The sequence below is a fragment of the Salvia hispanica genome, chromosome 5 (assembly GCF_029641045.1).
Source record: "Salvia hispanica isolate PSC_SH4W2 chromosome 5, Shi_PSC_v1, whole genome shotgun sequence".
Taxonomy (NCBI): Eukaryota; Viridiplantae; Streptophyta; class Magnoliopsida; order Lamiales; family Lamiaceae; genus Salvia; species Salvia hispanica.
The window spans coordinates 39,135,493-39,156,095 of NC_142696.1; the positions used below are offsets into that span (position 1 = coordinate 39,135,493).

Below are 20,603 nucleotides of genomic sequence, written 5' to 3' on the forward strand. Positions count from 1 at the left end.
TAATTTTATTGAAACATACCCAAAAAAACGAAAATATTCGTTATCATAAACGACTATTTTTAACAGTGTGTTTGCTCCGAATATACATATAGCCAAAAATACAATTAAAAGAAACCCAATTCAATTTTTAAAATAAAACTCTATCCTAAAATAACATCATCATTATAGATAAGCACTACGGTTTAAATTATTATAGCATTCTTAATCCTAATATACAATTATAATAGTAATAGCCATTCTTAACCGCTTTTACTCAAAATTGTAAATATCGTGCATTTTTGGCTATCGATATTCATGAGATTCTGGAATTCAATTATAGATAATTATTTTGGAATGTGAAATGAAAATTTTAAATATTGTATACTCAAAATTATAATATGGACAATTGGAAAATGTCAACAGATCAAAAGAAAATATCAACATAATTTCAACGATAGTGAATGATTGATGTTGTGTTGATACTGTGTTGACATTAAAAATCTTGAAAATTTCCATTGTGTTGATATTGTATTGAAACTGTGTTGAAGCTGTGTTGAGGAGTTTTAAGTTTGTACAATATATAAGTTTGCATTTTATCACTGCCCATTATTTTAATAAAATTTAATTTTTAAATCATAATTATATATCAACCTCAAATGTAAAAAGTGAAAAAAAAAACGTTAACGTAATTAAAAAAAAACAACAGCCAAATGTAAGAGTGTAATACACTGAATCTTATACTAGTAATTACTATAGTACATCTGTCCTTAATTTAACTGCATCAACAACATAAAAATTCCATTGCCTATGGCATATAAATCTAATAATTGCATTTATTCATAAAGGAGATGCAATCAATCTACCATAAACATGCAAATCTACACGATGGTTCTTCAATCTCGCTTTAATTAAGATTCTTTGATCTCAATCAGGGATTCGGTTGATATAAAAATTATTGTGAGAAATGAAATCATTGCAGCGCATGTATGAAATTAATGCATTAGTAGTACAATTATTATCATAAAATTAGAGGATTTTTTTCAAACCATATTTGAACGCAGATCCTGAGATTTTTTACTGTTATTAAATTTGAACGCATACAAAATTTCTTAAACCAAAATCAATATTCCACTAATATAATTAAAGTCCTAAATACCCCAAAAATCTCCATTTTGAATTTTAATTTAAATTATAGCTAGTTAGGTAGGAAGCTGCGTAAGAGAGAGCCATTCTTCTTTCTCTTTGAACTTGCACCAGAGTAGGTAGGTCCCACAAAATTGCCGCCACGCGGCATCTCGAAGCTGTTTTAGCCTCCATAAAAGAATCGCCCCCACACAAAATTTATACTACTACTATAATTTCCCAACCAAAAAATTTTACTCCGAAACTAACCAATTACTCTACCGTGGATAATTATATATTCACATATTAATTAATTATCTTAATCATTTTAAATAATTTCATATTCCATTCACTCATTTGCTTATTATAAAAAGTATGATACATATCTCAAAAAATTCCTTTTTGCATTACTTAAAATGATACTAATCTATCTTTAAGTTTATTTACGTTACATCTTTAAAATCTACCTTTAAATTATTCAAAAATTATTGATCTGCTCTAATTTTGCAATCAAATAATTTTTTTTTTCTCTGGCATAACATGATGATTTACTTAACAGTTAACACTCAATCACAATAACATATAATATCAATCAAGAATAGCATCGTTTTGGTTAGCATTTAGCAAGCTTTGAAATTAAATTGTTAAAATTAAAATTTATCTTAAATGAAGTTAGGATTAAAATATTAATTATTTATATAAACAGAATAAAAAAATTATAAAAATAATATTCTTTTCGCTTTTAAATAGAGAGTTTCTTTTAGGTTTATAGATTAATAAATATAATAAAATATGAGAAAAAATAAAATAAAAAAGATAAGAAAGTTAGGAATTTATTATATCCAGATTAATTTAGGATGAAGGAATAATGCAAATATAAATATAGTTAAAAACAAAATAAATTTATTGAAAGTTAGGAGATTATTCTTTAAAAATTAGAATGTAATGTATGACGTCGAAAAGCGGCGAGCAAAAAAGAAAAAGAAAAAAGAAATTAGGTCAAGTAGTGGGCCCCGCCTCCCATCCTCTGCAAATTTCACTATAAAATTATGCATCGGCCCTCATGCAATTCTCGCTCACTCTTCATCCGCAGCATTCACGTTCTATCTACACAATCACTCAAACCCTAGCCCCCCTTTCTCTCTCTCATCCGCAGCCGTTAGGTTTCCGTCAATTCTCCCTCTCTCTCTCGCCTTCCTTTTCTCACCCCTCTCTCCATCCAATTCCTCCAATTCTGCATGGTGGGATCCGCTTTCGAGAATTAGATTTGTTTGGTTTTCCGGTTCGGTGAATTCGTTTCCGAGCTTGATTTTCCCAATTTCCGCTTCTTCTGAGGGGTAGGCGTGGGGATTCCGGTGCCGTGTAACCGTGCCTTCGGTCACCGTTTTGTGATTCAGATCCCTTTTTGCTTCTTTTGAGGGGGTAGCCGGGGCTCCGGCCTCGGCGGGTTTTAAAGCCCCTATCTGTTACGACCTCATTCATTTCCGATATTTTCCCCACCGTAACCTAATCAAATTCGATTCAAAATATTTTTTGATTCTTTTTTTACCTTTTTCCATTTCCCAATCAAATTTCTAGAGATGCCTGCCCTCGCTTGCTGTGTTGACGCCTCCGTTTCCTCTCTTCCCTACGCATTCGCCAGCTGGGATAGCACTCTCCCCCAGATTCCGCCTCCACCGACTGCCCCCTCCGCCGCCACGGCACCCTGGACGCCCGACCACTCGGCGCTGCTCTACCGTGTGGACGGATGGGGCGCGCCCTACTTCACGGTCAATTCTAATGGCGACGTTTCTGTCCGTCCCCATGGCGCCAGCACCCTGTCCCACCAGGAAATCGATCTTTTCAAGGTCGTTAAGAAGGCCTCCGATCTGAAGAGTTCGGGAGGGCTCGGGCTTCAGCTGCCCCTCATTGTCCGCTTCCCCGACATACTCAAGGATCGCCTTGAATCTCTCCAATCTGCTTTTGATTTCGCGATCCAGTCTCAAGGCTACGAGGCTCATTACCAGGGCGTCTACCCTGTGAAATGCAATCAGGATAAGTTTGTTGTCGAGGATATTGTCAAGTTTGGCTCCGGTTTCCGCTTCGGGCTCGAAGCTGGCTCCAAGCCGGAGCTTCTTCTGGCCATGAGCTCCCTCTGTAACGGAAGCCCTGAGGCGCTGTTGGTGTGCAACGGATTTAAGGATGTCGAGTACATAGCTCTGGCATTGCTTGCGAGGAAGCTGCATCTGAATACTGTTATTGTGCTTGAGCAAGAGGAAGAGCTTGATATTGTGATCGATGTGAGCAAGAAACTCGGTGTTCGGCCTGTGATTGGGCTCCGGGCTAAGCTGAGGACTAAGCATTCTGGTCATTTTGGTTCTACATCTGGTGAGAAAGGGAAATTTGGTCTAACAACAACGCAGATTCTCCGTGTTGTTAAGAAACTGGAGCAGAACGAAATGCTTGATTGTATGCAGCTGCTGCATTTCCATATTGGATCCCAAATCCCGTCCACGGCATTGCTAGCTGATGGTGTTGGTGAAGCTGCGCAGATCTATAGCGAATTGGTTCGCCTTGGTGCCTGTATGAGAGTGATTGATATTGGCGGAGGGCTTGGAATCGATTATGACGGCTCAAAGTCTCCCAATTCTGATGTTTCTGTCAGCTACACCCTTGAAGAGTATGCTTCTGCCGTTGTTGGGGCGGTGAGGTTGGTGTGTGACCGCAAGGGCATCAAGCATCCGATTATTTGCAGTGAAAGCGGCCGTGCAATTGTCTCCCACCACTCAATTTTGGTGTTTGAAGCTGTTTCTGCAAGCTCTCACGATTCTCCGCAGTTCCAGTCTCCTCTTGGGATTGAGTATTTTGAGGAGCAGTTGTCTGATGATGCTCGTGCTGATTACCGAAATTTGTGTGCAGCTGGTGTTCGTGGTGAATATGAGAATTGTTTGCTTTATGCAGAGCAGCTGAAACAGAGGTGTGTTGAGCAGTTCAAAGAAGGGTCTTTGAATATGGAACAGCTTGCTGAGGTTGATGGCTTTTGTGAATTGGTGTCGAAAGCTATTGGTCTTTCTGATGACCCTGTTCGGACATACCATATGAATCTGTCTGTTTTTACCTCAATTCCTGATTTTTGGGGCTTTGGCCAGTTGTTCCCTCTGATTCCTATCCACAGGCTGGATGAGAAGCCTGTAGTTAGAGGGATTCTGTCCGACCTGACCTGCGACAGTGATGGGAAGATTGACAAGTTCATTGGTGGAGAATCAAGCTTGCCTCTGCACAAATTGGATGCGAACGGCAGTGGGAATGGTGATCGGGCGGCTTATTATCTAGGGATGTTCTTGGGTGGTGCTTATGAAGAGGCGCTGGGTGGTGTTCACAACCTGTTTGGTGGCCCAAGTGTTGTACGCGTGTCGCAGAGCAACAGCCCCCACGGCTTTGCTGTGACGCGTGCTGTGCCAGGCCCGACTTGTGGAGATGTGCTACGAGTGATGCAGTATGAGCCTGAGCTTATGTTCCAGACTCTGAAGCATCGGATTGAGGAGTTTGCCGATGATGGTGGCAGCAGCAGCTTGGCGCTGGCTAATGGCCTAGCTTGCTCTTTCAATAACATGCCTTACTTGGCCAGCGCCGCCTCTTGCAGCCTGACTGCTGCCGGGGCTGGCAATGGCGGGTACTACTATTGCAGTGATGAGAGCTTTGCATCGTCTGGCGATGCTGTTGGTGCTGAGGACGAGCAGTGGTCTTATTGCATTGCTTGAGTTGCATGTTTTTAGTTAAATAAATGTCAGTTTACATCTCCCTGTTTGTTCTAGTTTGTGGTTGGGGTGGTGTTATTAACTTCTTAGTTGGGATCAGGTTGGTTCCTCTTTATTACTAAGGTGTTCATTTCTCTTTTTTGAATTGGTGATGATGAACGAGGATGTATGAAGCAGGAAATTTGAGTCTTTAGCATGCTGTGTTGGGTAGTAGGGAGCTCAAAATTCCCAGCTTGTTCTATGTAATTGTTGATTTTCATTGCTATCTTAATCGACTATGTTTCAAGAATATTGTTTGATGTTGATATCTTTCATTTCTATTCTTGATTGGGTTCTTGGACTTGAATGGAAGTTTGAAGATTTCAAATTAAGCGGTCAGTTAAAGACAAAAATTGGTGGCCGCTTTGCCAAAGGTATTTATATGCTTTTGCTGGTCCTTGCAATTTTTATTACTAGACTGCTAGTACAGAATTAGTGGCCCTTATTTGCTTGCATACACTTGTGTTCCTATGTGGGGTATGCTGACTTTGTCTTGATTGGCTCTATGTTCTATATTCTAAGTTTATTTTAAGTGGAGAAAGAGGCTCACATTACTAGTAGTAGTATTTCAATTAAAGTGATGTTCCAAAAAACAAGATACGACTATTTTCTATGAATGGAGAGCTTATGAAATACAGCATTCATATGTTTAGATTTTTAATAATCTTATTGTCTGTAGTGGTGGTGGTTATTCGGTTTCCTGTTATATTCTCCCTTTGTGAGGTGTCAAAATTGATGGCTGCAACTTGCTAATGCATGCTGTTATAGAGGCTAGCTAGCTTTTGAAATATGCTTTATCTCAGGCTTTGAGAGGTCACAAGTTTAGGAGTTGCATATTTGTTGTTTGTGTAGTATTCTCAGATTCTTATGTCTGTCATATCTTTTCTCACCAGAACTGATGTGTGCTGTATTCTTGATAAGGGACTCTAGTTTTATTGTTGAGTATAAGCATTTCTTATGGTTATCCAATAGTCTTGGTTACTGAGCCTGAAACTATGATAAGACTTTGGACATGGAATTCTTTTGATGATGATGTATTGAAACTGTATCCACCTTAGTCACAATATATTCTGTCTAGTCGAATTAGGATCTATTCTTGTAAGAACTGATATCCAACTTGTTGGGCTAAGCTTGTCCTAATTAAACCGGCATGCCGTGGCCACTTGTTATGAGTTATTGATATATGTGACTGGCCATCTGTGGCTGTTGGGAGTTGGATGAAGCTGTAGATGTGGTGGTAAGCTTGAAGATAAGCATTGTGCTTTTTGCAATAATATGGCCCCATTAGAATGTAGATACTTGGATGAGTTGTATTATACATTATGTGCCATACATAAATGTGTTGACAACTTGGTGAAGTCAAAATTTCATCCAATTTTGATGTGTTTTCTTGATGTGTATATAATCTGTATTTTATCCACACAGTACTTATCTTTTATGGAGAAGAAGTATATAAATTGATCTTCTCTGTTTCTTTTTTTCCTATCCCCATGTTAGAAGACATGAAACTATGACTGCAGGTTCTTTTATTCAGAAGTTAGACTTTTTTTATGAAAACAAAAATGCTCAGACTAAACCTTTTTTGGGAAGAAGTCTCTCAAAAGAACAAACACAACAAGCAATACAAAAAGACACAAGAGAAGCAACAACCAAGTCTACTCTACGCAAAACCTGGAAATGAAAACCACAGATTACGAGTTAAAACTAATCGCAATGAAGCATCGGATCAGCAAAGACGGGCGCAAGAAAAAGCCACCGGCACACCACCACAACCACTCAACCGTTTTCAAACAAAAACAAACACGTAAAATACTATTCCATGTGACAAGCAAAACGTACCACAGTTAGCAATCTCCACTTCTTTGTGGATACCAAAAAACCCCGGGCTGCTTCTATCTTGTCCAGACTATTACCCATGTGCATCAATGGCAATGAAAAATTTGATTACCAACTTTTAATCCATATACCAAGTTTCTATAATAGTCATTTTATTTGTTTTCTAATATGACCTCAATCAGAAAAGAGATTCAAAAAATAAAAAATATAAACGGGTACGTGCTAACATTTGATTTTGGGCATCGTTCTAATTCGATCCAACTAGCCATTCTTGTGAACTAGATTTTGTTTAATAGGATTGATCAAGAGAGTTTAGATTTGAATTGGATATTGGAAGGTGAAATTCGAATTCATGATTCACATTAGAGCATCCGCAATGGGCGGCTAGCGACCGGCTAGCCGATTCGTCGCGCTGGTCGATCGGCTAGCCGAACCATTGGAGTCGGCCAGCGCGAAATCGGCGAGCTGATCGGCGTGGGCTGGCCGATCTCTCGGCGCTGGCCGATGCGCTGGCCGCCATTGTGGCGGCCCGATCGGCCAGCGCCGATTTTTTTTTTTTTTTTTTTTTTTTTAATTTTTTTAATTCTTTTTTTTTTTAATTTTTGAAAAACTATATAAACGCGATTTTCTCTATCTCTAATTTTCTGTACAAGAGCAACATCTAGCGATGGACAACAACAAATTCAAGGTGGCTCGTGTGTGGAAGCCCGGATTTTTTTTTATTATGTTATTTTTATGATTTTTAGTTAATGTACTTTTTTTTATTTAAATAAAATTAATGAATTTTCCCGTATATGTCTCGTAAATTTAATTCCGTATTTTAATCGTAATTTTAATTCCATAAATGTAGTATATTTTGAATTATTTTTATTGCGGCTAGCCTATGGCTGGCCTAAATCTGATGTGGCAGGTAGATTTTTTAGTGTTGCTGACGTGGCAGGGGAGAGAATGGCTGACCTATTGCTGGCCTAAGCACCATTGCGGATGCTCTTATTCAAGTATTAATGGACTTTTTGGGATATTGATCGAGGCTCTTTTTTAATTTCGTTTACTCTTTTAAGTAAGTGGAGTATATTATTGTTTAAATTCTCCACTAAATAATTTTGAAATAATTAAATTCGACGACCGAACGAGTTCGGACTTGTTGTGGCAAATAAAAGCCATTATCCAAAGATCAACTATAATACTCCCTCAAGTCCAACAAGAGTATGCACTCTTGGGTGGACATAGATTTTAATATACAATTGCTAAAGTAAAACGAGATAAAAATAAAAAGTATTTGAAATATTGTTAGTGGATGATGGTTTTCACTTTATTAGAGAAAAAAAAAGATGTTATGCATATTCTTGTGGGTCGGAGGGAGTATAAAAATAGAGACATTTGAGATTACACATGTTTTAAATCATAATCGATAAATTAAGAGAGAGATGAAAAGAAAAAGTTATTCGAGTAGTGGAATAGGACTCACCTCATTATATAGAAAATAAATTACCAAAATTAAAGTGCATTATTTTTATGGGACAGACTAAAATGAAAATAATATTTATTTTTATAGAACGGGAGGAATATAGTAAAACATTTTGGCCAATTACTCTTATAAAACTACATGATGTTGACCTAAATGTCAACATCGCGTGTGACATTGACCCAAATAAGAAAACTTTTCTTTCCTTCATTAACAATCTTTCAATTAATTTTTCTTTTCACGTACTCTTTTATCTTACTAATTACACATTAAAATTCTAATGCACATTGTTTTTTTAGCTGATCAACTTTTAAATTAAAGTACTGTAGTATAAATATATGTTTCAACATTCTTAATTTAAGATGTTAATGCAATCCACATGAAGAGTGGTGATATTTCTAGAAAATTCCCATAGTGAAAGGATCATAATTCATACTCGGTACATCCAACTCCATAAATATTTGGGGTGTTCAGTTGGCAAAACTAAATCTCATGATTAAATATGTATCATGTTTAGTTTATAAGATTGATCTCCTCAACTTAATCCTAGATGGATAGTCTGATGATAATTAGTCATAGCCTCCCCCTCCAACTAAAATAATTCTACAACTTAATCCTAGATGAATAGTCTCATGATAATTAGTTATGACAACCGAACGCCACCTAAGTTTACAATTTAGTTTAACTGATTAGGTTTCAATACAAGTTTCATGAGAATCACGAAGTCATTTTACTAGTAGTACATATTGGACAATATTTACCTAATAAAATTGTAAACATTGCCATTATACAAAGATTTATATGTATTTGTAAATTAATAGTAATTCTTAAATTCTAATAGAACGATGTCGTTCCACATTGTTTACTACTTTAATTTATTAGTGGTAATATCCACGTGTAATTTTGCTGGTTACCAAATCAAATGATGATTGCAAATAAATTCAAATTTGGTAGACTTTTTTGGCTATTTTTAGAATTAAAGACTGTATCAATTTAACCAATGATATTCTGTTTATCAATTTACGAAACTAAGCCTACATGAATATATTTTAAAAATAATCAATAAGTCATCCAACTTTTGTAAAGAAATATGTTTTCGTACTGATTAATATTACTACTATATTTATTATTTTAGTGGTTTATGGTTTATACTCAAATAATTACATGATATTTCTCCACTATTAAATATTACTACTACTGTATTTAATATTTTAACGGTTTAAGGTGTATACTCAATGAGTCCGGAGCAGGAGTAGTATTTATGAACTATTTATTCAGAAAAAATGGGGCGAATTGGGCTTTATAAATTTAATTGGGCCTGAACAGATGCGCACGAATCCAACCTATAAAAGTAGCGTGCACAAGAAGCAGAATGATACCAGAAGCATCTTAGCCTTCCTTCTCCCCTCTCCTCCGTTCAATTCCTCTTCACTTTACGTGCCTTCAATTTCTTCCAACTACACACTGCGAATCTTCGTTTTTGTGCCTCAAAAGTGCGTCAATCCATTCAATTTCAATTTTATTCTGTTGCAGATCCTAACACACCAAAAATTTGCTGTTTGTAATTCTGCTATCCATTGAATTTCTGATTGATTTTCTATTGCCGATTCTGATTGATCGTTTCCCCCTTTTTTTTCTTCTGTCACAGGCGAATCCAGACGTTTAAGCGCGTGCTTAATTTAACCTAGATCATCATAAATATGGTAATTTTTTGTTTTGGATGCGAATTTCCTTTATTTTTCATGTAAATTTTGATCATAATAGTTCTGTGTTTGTGTTTTCGGTGAAAATTTAAGTTGTTGTTGGACTGTGATCTTCTTTGCCAAATTTAAGGAAAATCATTGGTTTCCTCTGGTTCCTGTGAGATAATGGTTCGCACCTCATACGAAGTGCTTGTTCTATTCTATCTCATGCCTTTTTCGCAGTTTGATGATTCGATTTGAGCTCTGAAGTATAGTGGGTTTATAGGAAAACATTGACTTTTCCTGCCCTGTTTGTTGTGAGACAATGATTCGTGCCTCACACAAAGTGCTTGTGTCATACTATGTTGTGATCTCTCAGTTTGAGCTGTTTATTATAATGAAAATATTAACTTAATATTGCACAATGGGATCATGACTAATTTAGAGTTAATGGCTTTCAACTTGGAAATCCTGAATCGATTGCAATAACTTGAATACATTGGGACCAGGGAACTATAATCTTGATTTTTTTTTATAGTAGAAAAAAGTGAAACATTTATTCGTGCACCTTCCTACTGCTGGTTTGTTCCTATATATATTGACTTCTCGTATCTGCTGTAATAAGGTGTTTGAGTTGTCGAATGTATTAGTAGATGCTATTCTTTGCTTGCTTTTCTTTTAGCTCATGGATCTGATCTTAGTGCTCATAGATTTTTCTTGGAGGAATTTAACACGGATGATCCTGTCAGAGTCATACCTAGCTGGCATAAAAGTATAGGGATAATACCTTATGCTTGTCACAACGTTTGGCATATTTTATTGTCATATGCAATAAAATTTGGTGGAGTTAGGTTGATATGTCAACATGAATAGATGATTAAATTCTTGGCTGTGAGTTGGGTGATGGATTAGCTGTGCTGCCTATGAAAGTTTTAGATATACACTACCAATCGCATTCGAGAGCATAAAAAAGACATAGTAGTTAATTCATTTAGCACAGTATCTACTCATTGGTGTTCATCAATCTTGTATTGGGAGTTTTCTATAGAAGTATCACTCTAGTCTTTATTCGTTTGATATTTATTGTTCTGAGTTTTGTGTTTCAGTTTTTTGACGGGTATGGATACCATGGAACATCATTTGAACAAACATACCGGTGTTACCCTGCGTCTTTCATAGACAAGGTTTGACTATTTTCTTTCGCATCTCGTTTTATTAATTAATCTGATTACCATCCCATTGTGATTATTGCATGGTGGGTGTGCATGTCTTAAAAGTACCTTTTGTGAATGAAAAGTCTGTGTGTGTTTCAGTTAGCACTTAGCAGTATATTTTATATGGCTCCTGAACATTTTGTTTTAATCAAGTTGATCTAATTTATTGCTTCTTTTCAATACCTGCAGGCACAGATAGAAAATGGTGATAAAGGTATGATCAGCTTACCTATCTTTTAGATATGCTGGCAATTTATGAAAATGTTCACAGCAGATGTTTTTCTTTTTATTTATTTGTTTGTTCCTAACTCTATTCTTTTACAGTTATAATGCCGCCATCAGCTCTTGACCGTCTTGGTAAGGAACTTTAGCTACATGCCCTAGTTCATTATTCTTTTCGTATTCCATTGATTGACTTTGATCTAATCTTTGCTAATTTTTGCTACAGCCTCCCTTCACATTGATTACCCTATGTTATTTGAGCTCCGGAATGCTGCTACTGAGCGCGTTTCACACTGTGGGGTTCTGGAGTTCATTGCTGAAGAAGGCATGATCTATATGCCTTACTGGGTAGGTGCTACTTGATGCTTGTTAGTGGTATGTGATTTCAGCTTCAGATTGACACTGTTACTTATTGTGTCGCATTAGATGATGGAGAATCTATTGCTACAAGAGGGAGACTTTGTGCGAGTGAAAAATGTAACTCTTCCAAAGGGTACATACGTAAAATTGCAACCACACACAAAGGATTTCTTGGATATTTCCAATCCAAAAGCTATGTAAGTGTAGATTACTGTTTAGCTTTCTCATCCTTAAATGCCTACTTGGCTTGTGCAAGTATATCTGAGACATTTATCATGAACATTCTTAGAAAGCTCATACTTCAAAGAAGTAAGTTCATTCGGCAGATTTCAGAGCATGAGTGCTTCCAGTAGAGATTTGCTACCTAATTATTATTTGAAGAGCATTATTCTGAATGCTGAGTACAGTTTAATTCTATTTTATACAGCTTGGAGACAACACTGAGGAACTTTTCGTGCTTGAGCACTGGGGATAGTATCATGGTGGCTTATAATAATAAAAAGTATTACATTGATATCATTGAGGCAAAGCCATCTCATGCGATAAGCATTATCGAGACTGATTGTGAAGTGGACTTTGCTCCTCCTCTTGATTACAAGGAACCAGAAAGACCTTCTGCCCCCGTTTCGACAGGCAAAGCACCAGCAGAAGGTAAAATCTCTGTGAATTATTTTCATAGAGACCTATGTTCTGTTTGTGGTTGGGTTGGATCCAGTAGTTAAGTTCTTTGAGTGAACATGATTATGATGTTTGGTAGATAACATTGACTTAGTTCTCTACTGTGGCATCTCATAGTTGTGTTTCTTTAGTGAGAAATCCACGGGGTAATTTTTGTACCTCTTTTTTTTACCATCAAACACCTACTTATTGGAATGGTGTGCATACAGGTCAGGAACCTCCCGAGGAGTCTGAACCAAAATTCAATCCATTTACTGGCGTTGGAAGACGCTTGGATGGGAAAGTTTTAAAAACGGGATCTCCACCAGTGTCGTCATCTGTGCCCCAAGACAGGCGTGCCAATGCTTCGGCTGGAGGAACAGGTACCGCCTCTAGTTCCAGCTCACATACTGCCAAAGCCCCAACTCAAGGGAAGCTCGTATTTGGGTCAAATGCTAACCGCACAAAAGATGCCCCAAAGGTTTCACTCAACTTTCCTTTTCTGAATCCTATCAAATGAACCTTTTGTATGCCTGCATGCGTCTGAATCATATGCTTCTGCATTACAGGATGCTTCAAAAGATGCTAAGGCGGAGCCTCCGAAGAGTGATGATCCGAAGTTCCAAGCCTTTAGTGGGAAGAAATACTCTTTGAGGGGTTGATATTATATTTATCTGCACCTGTAAGTTATAACTCTTGATTTGTCATGGAATCTGTGTTGGTTTAGAACTTGCTGGAAAAGAATTGGAACAAAACATTGTCCCGGTCGAAGGAGTTGAACAGTGGTTTAGTCTTCTTTTGACACAAGAAAATACAGAATTCTTTTGATAGCTTTTATACATGGAATTTATGTTGGGTTGTTTGTGGTCTCTGAATTGGTGATAGTGCCAGGAGCACAAATAAATAGGTCAATTAATTCGTGTGATTATTTTTATTGATATTTTAATTAAATAGTGGTGAAGTTCTTGAACAATGCTTCCTAGGAAAAGGGCCGCTTCGTTTTCAAAGAAGCTGGGTCAAGCTTATTATCGGCAACTGCCGTACTTTGCCTACATATTCAAATTGGTTTCAGTTAATTATGAATCGCAATTTCAGTCGAATATAATGGTTTCCGTTTTTCAATAAGTAAAGTTGACTGAGCCAAAACTAGTTATGCCATCATATTCTTATAGACTTGAACTAGACTTCTTATAATAAAAATGTTATACTTCCACCAACCAAATTTACAATTCGATACTTTTGTTTTCTATATTAATAATTTTTTGCTCAGATCAAATATTTTCTATAATAGTATATCTGATAAGTTCTTTTCCAAATCTTACTTACTACAACTGTTGACCCAGGTTAAATTTAGAAAACAAATTCAATTAGGTCGGATTTAAAATTGAAAGCTCAATTTTCACATTAAAATAAAATTTGTACCACTGAAACGACGTATCCAGTGCTATCGTGCATATGATAAAATTATTCACGAACTAATATAATTTAGAAAAATTCTTCAAATATCTCTATTAATTGAAAGAGTGATGCTAAATGGCCACATTATGGCCACCCACACAAGTTCAAATTAATAAATTGAATGACTAGTTATAAGATAAAATATTAGTTATAATTAGTGGATAAATGAAAATTACCAATATATCCTTTACTTAATTTCACTCCATTTCATTTTCACCGGATGAGAGGGGATCAATTTATTTCAAATTTTGAACTAAAGCAACATTAATTAATGCTAGTATTTAGTCGCTCCACATTGGAAATTGAATTAACACACAGCGTGTAGTAGTAGTTTATTTTGAAATGACCATAAATTAATGTTATTTAATTAAGAGAGAGAACAAATTTATATAAATCGTATAGACATAATAGTTTTATTCATATGATTTAATTTTATAGTATAATTTATTCTTAATATATTAATTTTGAAGATTTTAAACACTATCATTTTAAGAAAAAATCATTAATTTAGATTATGAATTAATATGATAAGAGTAGTATATTAATTAACACACTAAATAATTAAACTATTATATGTAATTATGAAATAGTAATTTTTTACTAACTTAATTATTTAATCATTTTGTAGTTTATTTCAGTTTTTTCTTTGTCATTTGTGTAACTCTCCAACACCTTGTTTTCTTTTCGTTATCTTTAATAAAATAAATCATTAAGGTAAATCTTCAATTTAATAACAATAAAATCCTCTAACTTAATATATTAAAACAACTTTAAAATAAGGACTAATATTTTCCTTATCAAAATGTGATAATGATTAAGCACTTTTCTTTCACAATTATACGTGTACAAATTTAATTATGTTTCTTGATTTTTAAGTCAACATGTCCATTGCACAATCACTTAATGATCAAATTGTTGGTGATATTTACTAATAAAGTATATAAGGCTATGGTCAATCTTATAATTTAGTATAACTTAAAAACCATTTTAGTAGTATAATAAATAGTTGGATATAAATGGCTATTTAAAGTTTATTTATTTTTTACTAACATGTTAATGTTTTGAGATTGTGAGTCAATATGTGGAGTACATAAGAAAATTGCTTAATGATAATAATCAATTTGATTGGATAATAGTGGAGTAATAAACTATGTATATATATAAATGGATTATTTTATAATTTAAAATGTAAAAGGTGGGTCACATATTTCATTAACTTTTCCAACCTATTATTTTTTACATTTCTTAAAACTCATGTCTATAACAAGAGTGACTCCTATTATGCGATTGGAGAAATATATTTTAACTATTATATATCTAATTTAATTCCATTTTATGATTTTTGAGTTAATATGTAAGTACACAAGGAAATCATCTTCATAACCATCAATTAGCTAGATGACATACCAAAAGTAGAAGTATATTTACATGTGGTTAATTTTGTAATTTATAATTTGAGAAATGATTTAATTATATAATAGTCGGATGTGAATGACTATTTGCTCTTAATTTTTCTACTCTTATATCTAATTTTTAATTATGTTTCGTGTTTTTTGAGTTAACATGTTGAGTACACAAGGAAATTGATTTAATGATATTAATTAATTGGATGATACTTTATTTATCCGTTATTACTTGAGACGAGTTTTTTATTCGATTTGTCCATCAATATATGTCACATTTATTTTACTACTTTTGTTAATGGACTATACATTTCACTATATTAGTTCACTCATATTTCTTTTATAAAAATAATAGATAAAAGTAGAACTCACATCCCACTAATTTTTTTACCTACTCTTTTATACATTTCTTAAAGCTCAAATCGGGTCAACTTGTGACAAGTATACTCTCTGTCCTTAAATAAGAGTCTCATTTTTTTTCCAGCACGAGTTTTAATAAATGTTAAAAAAAAGTGGATGGAAGAAGGTTGGTGTAATATTAGTCCTACTTGTATATAGAGTACTAGTTTTAAATGAAATGTGAGTGGATTGAGTTAGTGGAATGTGTGACCTCTTAACCATTTATAGTAATTATAAACCGAGACTTTTATTCGCGGACGAACTAAAATGAAAAAATGAGATTTCTATTCACAGATGGAGTGAGTATTGCGGAGGGAGGAAGTAGGAGTACTAAAAAAATTAAGTATAACTCGTGATTTATTCTAATGAATAGGATGTACAATATTAATTCAGTCACTTAAAATTTAATTTTATAATGATTTCCGATTCAATTATTTAATCAATTGAATGTTATGTTTAACTACATAAATAAATTAAATTTTAGACTCAGCTAAGTATTTGAGTTTTCAATTTATATAATACTCAATTGAACAACTCAATTTTAGATTAATTTGATATCATTGATGATTTTAATTAAGCTTTGATCTTTGGTTTAACTTGAATTTATAATTGAATGATTCAATTAAATCTTATATTCAATTTTGACCCACTGGTGATGATTTGATATTTTGATTCACTTTATATTATACTTAAATATTTTTAATTAAATTGATTGTAGCGTATGGACACAAGTTTTTTAAAATAAAGATAAACATATTTGTTCAATTAAATATACTACTAATATTTACGTTTGAGGCTTTACTTTACTTTACAAATATACAAAGAATGAAGTAAGGATAAAAATGAATTTTTAGTGGACATGGTACCAAGAATATGTTTAGCATACACTAAAAAGCTTAGATACTCGACGACAGCCAAAAATTATTTTGGCTTGCAGTTCAACTTGTGAAATGAAAATAGATTAGAGGGAAAAGCTGAAAGTAAATAAAAATAGAGGGAATAAATGAAAACTGGGCGGCAATTCTCCAAAAAGTAACTAAAGGGTATAAAAGTGAAACTAATTTGGCAGTAAACCGGAAATTATAAATAAACCGATTTTCTTTCTAATAAACCAGTTTATGGCCAGCCATAATGTGGCCACGTACCATTATCCTAATTGAAAACCATAAAAATAAACAAGAAGACACCTTCAATTCTTGAACACCATAAAAGTTACATGCATCAACAACAAAAGCACGAAAATAAAGAATCTGGTAACATAATTAGGGAGCGTAAATAAGAGTTAACTGATCATTAAATGATCATGTTTAAGCAACAGCATATATAGTAAGTAGATAGTCAGCTCCATCCAAACTAGCCAACCCTCATCACTTAACATAGTCAAAAAATTACAAGTCTCCATCAGTTGAGTTGGGTTGAGTTTTATTTACACACATCACGGCGACGAAGGCTGCAGGAGGGTGGAGGACGACGCCAACGGCTCATGGACCACCGAGTTTATTGAGATCGAGACAGGATTGCCCTCGAGCTGCAGCATGATGCTCCCGAGAACCTCTGTTAGTAGCTTCTTGAACTCATCTTCCTTCACTGTCTTCCCATCCTCACCACCAAACATTTTTATGGCTTCCGTGACTATGTTATCCATCTGCACGAATTGCGACCACCACGGGAGGTCATCACCCCAACCCGAAGGAAGTTATATATGTCAAGGCGACACAGAAATCACGCACACTAGTCATATCATGCCAAATTTTGATATAACTATAGTAACGTTTTTAGTATAAATTCCGTGGACCAACAAAGCACAACTTGAAGGATAAGACAATTTCTCTACAACCAATAGGTTGGGTTTCGAGTCACCCGAGACTTGTGAGATACTATAATTATTCATTTATTCTTATGCACCTAAAATTCCTAAATTTATCAAAATGAATTATCTATTTAAATATCTCATAATGTAAATGCTGTAATTCACAATTTGTACGTCCAATTTAGCTATAATAGTAAGAAACTATAGGTTTATCAGAATTTATAATACTACTACACACTTTCCTAATAGTAATAGTCTAATAGATATAGATGTATTTCAAGATGCATAGCATGAACTAAACCATAATCGAACAAAAGGGCAGGCGCACCTGCTCAACAGCGCCAAGAGGAGGTAAGCCGGCCGAGGCACCCAAATTATCAACTGCAACACTCAAGAATTCCTTCGATATCTTACCATGGCGATCCCTCGGAACACTCTTCAGAGCAGTATCCAATGCCTGCAACGACACGTTAGCTCTGTGCAAAATTTAGAACCCAACAAACGCGTAGCTGAGTATCATCAACTAACCTTATCCAGCTCAAACTTATTAGACAAGAGCCTTCTAATGCCGCTCCCATCAAAGGTATTCTGACTGTGAGCAACGATAGCCGGCTGCTCCTTGAGAAGCCTCGCTGCATTCTCCGATGCTTGTTTGAACCCAGCTACAAACGTCTCTTGTGAGACCGTCTCATCAAGGGAATCCCCCAAGGGCTCCAACGCCGGCTCTAGAATGTTGCTCATGACCTAAAAAAAGTCGGGACGGAGCACGTTTTATTTAGAGAATGTACGAAGGGAGAGAAGGGCACTGATTAGTTGAGAAGAAGTTTACCCAATGATCTGTAGCCGGAGGCACGCCTTGATCAACGGAGAGTTTCTCGAAGGCCTTGATGATGTAGTCTTTGAGTGATCCTTCGGGCAAGTCAATCTCGGAGAATAGGGAGAGTATCTCTGGCTCGAAGGTGGGCCCGTTGACGAACTCAAGGAGGTCATCACCGTCGATCCTAAGAATCACGACAGGATCCCGTTTCAGGCCTGCCGCCATGCCCAGTAGAATATCTGAGAGAACCTCTTTGAACTGAGTCTTGCTTATCTTTTCTTGTTTACCATGTGTGAACTCATTAAGAACCTGCAGTCGTATCAAAACGAGCCACGGGTGAGCAAGAAATTGGCAACAATCACATATATTCACAAACCATCACAATTAGAAGCTACATCAACAGAAAAAATATGAAGTGAATATTTCCTACGAGTAAGACTAAGAGCCTATTCGACCGACGTTTTCATTACGCTGTGGGAGAGACATGTGGTGTGGGGTGTGGACCGCAATAGGTGAACGTGATCAAAAGCCCTTAAATTCAAGAATCTGGACAAGAAAGTTGCTACGATAGTAACATTTCCTATCAAAATGAATGCATTTCTCCTCTTTTTTACTTTCGAAGCAAAGCCACGGACCACGCTAAAGCCGTTTGTTCTTGCCATGTAATGCTCTACACGTTCATCTCACTTCCACTATTATATATAGTATTATTGCATACTAAAATTGACAGATTCTGTATTTTCTACCACACACAGAGATTCTGGTTGATGAAGATAAGAAAACCTAGAAAGTCATAGAGGTTGAGTCTCTCACTCAAACTACATTCCAACGGATTCAGATTAGTAGCTACATGAATAACAAGAATTGAAAAAAAAAACACTAAAACACACACACACACACATGTATGGATTAACTCTTATTAAAAGATTTTCTTGAATTCTTGAAGCTCAATTAGCAACTTTAGCCAAGAAGGAGCAGAAATGGCCTGTGAGAAGTCACAAGTATTGAATGCAACACTGAATTCTCAAAGAAATCCCCCTCTCTTAATGTTATAGTAGGATCTAAGATATACACATGGGTTCTCGAATCAAACACTCAAAGCTACCAAAGTTAACAAATTTCAAGCTTAGCAATTTCATCAAGACTAGAAGAAACAGGGAAAATCAATATTTTTCGACACCCCAAACATTTCTCAAGCATTGATGCTAGAAAAACTGAATAAAATCATTCAAATATTCCATCCAATTATAAAAATCCTTACTGCAAGATTAAAAAATAGAGTGAATGTATTTAAAAAATCCAAGATGACCAACTTCACAAGCTCCAAGCAATCTTCTCAAATCTCAACCACGCAAACACAAGCGCATTTGGTAGAGAAAGTTGAGGGAAGACCTGAGAGTAAATATGGTCGGATTGAGGGGAAGCGCCTTGGGCAGGCAGGCCGAGGGCAGCGCCGATATCTTGGACGGCGGGCTGAAGCTCTTTGAGGGAGAGCTTACCGTCGCAATCAGAGTCGAGGTGTTGAAACTTGTGATGGACGAAGTTGGAGAAGACGTTGTCGTTCTCAACCAGCTCTTTTATATCGGACCCGTCCATCACTTCACCTTTCATCGCCTTCATTGCTTTCTCGCTTTTCAATTAATGCCCACCTCTGATTCTCGTGCCTCTCTTTCTTGATCCTTCTCCCCTTCACCTACACCCTGCTCTGCTGCTTTATATATATAAACAATCAATGTAACTGAAGAGAGGTTTGTTTGGATGTGAATATCAGGATTTTCCGCCAATTTTATATTTCTTCTTTTTAATCAATATTACTTACTTAATTTAAACTCAAAGATGGTCCAAGCTGAATGTTTATCAGGAAATTTAAGATATATGTAAAACAATTTAATTTTAGGGTATCCGCAGTCTTTGATTTTTGCATTACATTACGATCACGTGAGCCTTTAATTTTCACATAAATGTGATTTTTATAATTTTATATAGTTAAGTAGTCAATTTGCACAATGGACTATTGATTCAATGTTAATTACATTTTATTTTAATTTCGTAATAAAGCACTTTAATTTGGATGATGATAGTATTGGATTTTTAAAGTCGTTGTATCTGGAATTATCTATTCAACGAACCATACCCTCTTAGCTTTAGGTATAGAATTAGTTATTTTGGAGTTGGCTACTACATACATGAATCATGAATGTGGTGGAGCATTTTCGAAAATTCTAGTGTGACTAAAGTCCACTATTTTGCAGGAGTACGTATTTTACTAATGCTCTATGTTGTCACAAAAAAAAATATTCTTATTACGCATACACTAATAAAATAAAACTATTATCGTATCTCTGAAAAACATTACTCTGTAGATTATAGGATAATAAGTTGAATAATAAAATATGTGTAATC

The 20,603-nt window shown here is 35.4% G+C and overlaps 3 protein-coding genes across 5 annotated transcripts; 2 read left to right on the forward strand and 1 right to left on the reverse strand.

Annotated features, from left to right (window-relative positions):
* Positions 1-2,172: 2,172 nt before the first annotated feature.
* Positions 2,173-5,127, forward strand: LOC125190816 (arginine decarboxylase-like). Its single transcript, XM_048088218.2, has one exon. It carries the CDS (start codon positions 2,682-2,684, stop codon positions 4,839-4,841), a length of 2,160 nt encoding a protein of 719 aa, XP_047944175.1. The 5' UTR covers positions 2,173-2,681; the 3' UTR covers positions 4,842-5,127.
* Positions 5,128-9,527: 4,400 nt separating this feature from the next.
* LOC125200451 (ubiquitin fusion degradation protein 1 B-like) lies at positions 9,528-13,150 on the forward strand. Of its 3 annotated transcripts, none has more exons than XM_048098099.2 (10): positions 9,528-9,671; positions 9,827-9,881; positions 10,967-11,044; positions 11,264-11,288; positions 11,399-11,431; positions 11,523-11,644; positions 11,723-11,853; positions 12,084-12,307; positions 12,544-12,794; positions 12,883-13,150. In XM_048098099.2, exons 2-10 carry the CDS (start codon positions 9,879-9,881, stop codon positions 12,973-12,975), a joined length of 960 nt encoding a protein of 319 aa, XP_047954056.1. In that variant the 5' UTR covers positions 9,528-9,671; positions 9,827-9,878; the 3' UTR covers positions 12,976-13,150. The 3 variants fall into 3 exon arrangements, with proteins under 3 accessions (XP_047954056.1, XP_047954057.1, XP_088915917.1); XM_048098100.2 differs by having other exon boundaries at positions 9,583-9,739; XM_089059791.1 differs by lacking the exon at positions 9,528-9,671 and adding an exon at positions 9,717-9,735.
* Positions 13,151-16,811: 3,661 nt separating this feature from the next.
* LOC125190818 (Calcium-binding EF-hand family protein) lies at positions 16,812-19,936 on the reverse strand. Its single transcript, XM_048088220.2, has 5 exons — positions 19,593-19,936; positions 18,213-18,509; positions 17,912-18,127; positions 17,712-17,840; positions 16,812-17,218 (listed from the first exon to the last, which is right to left on the reverse strand). Exons 1-5 carry the CDS (start codon positions 19,818-19,820, stop codon positions 17,009-17,011), a joined length of 1,080 nt encoding a protein of 359 aa, XP_047944177.1. The 5' UTR covers positions 19,821-19,936; the 3' UTR covers positions 16,812-17,008.
* Between the last annotated feature and the right edge of the window lie 667 nt (positions 19,937-20,603).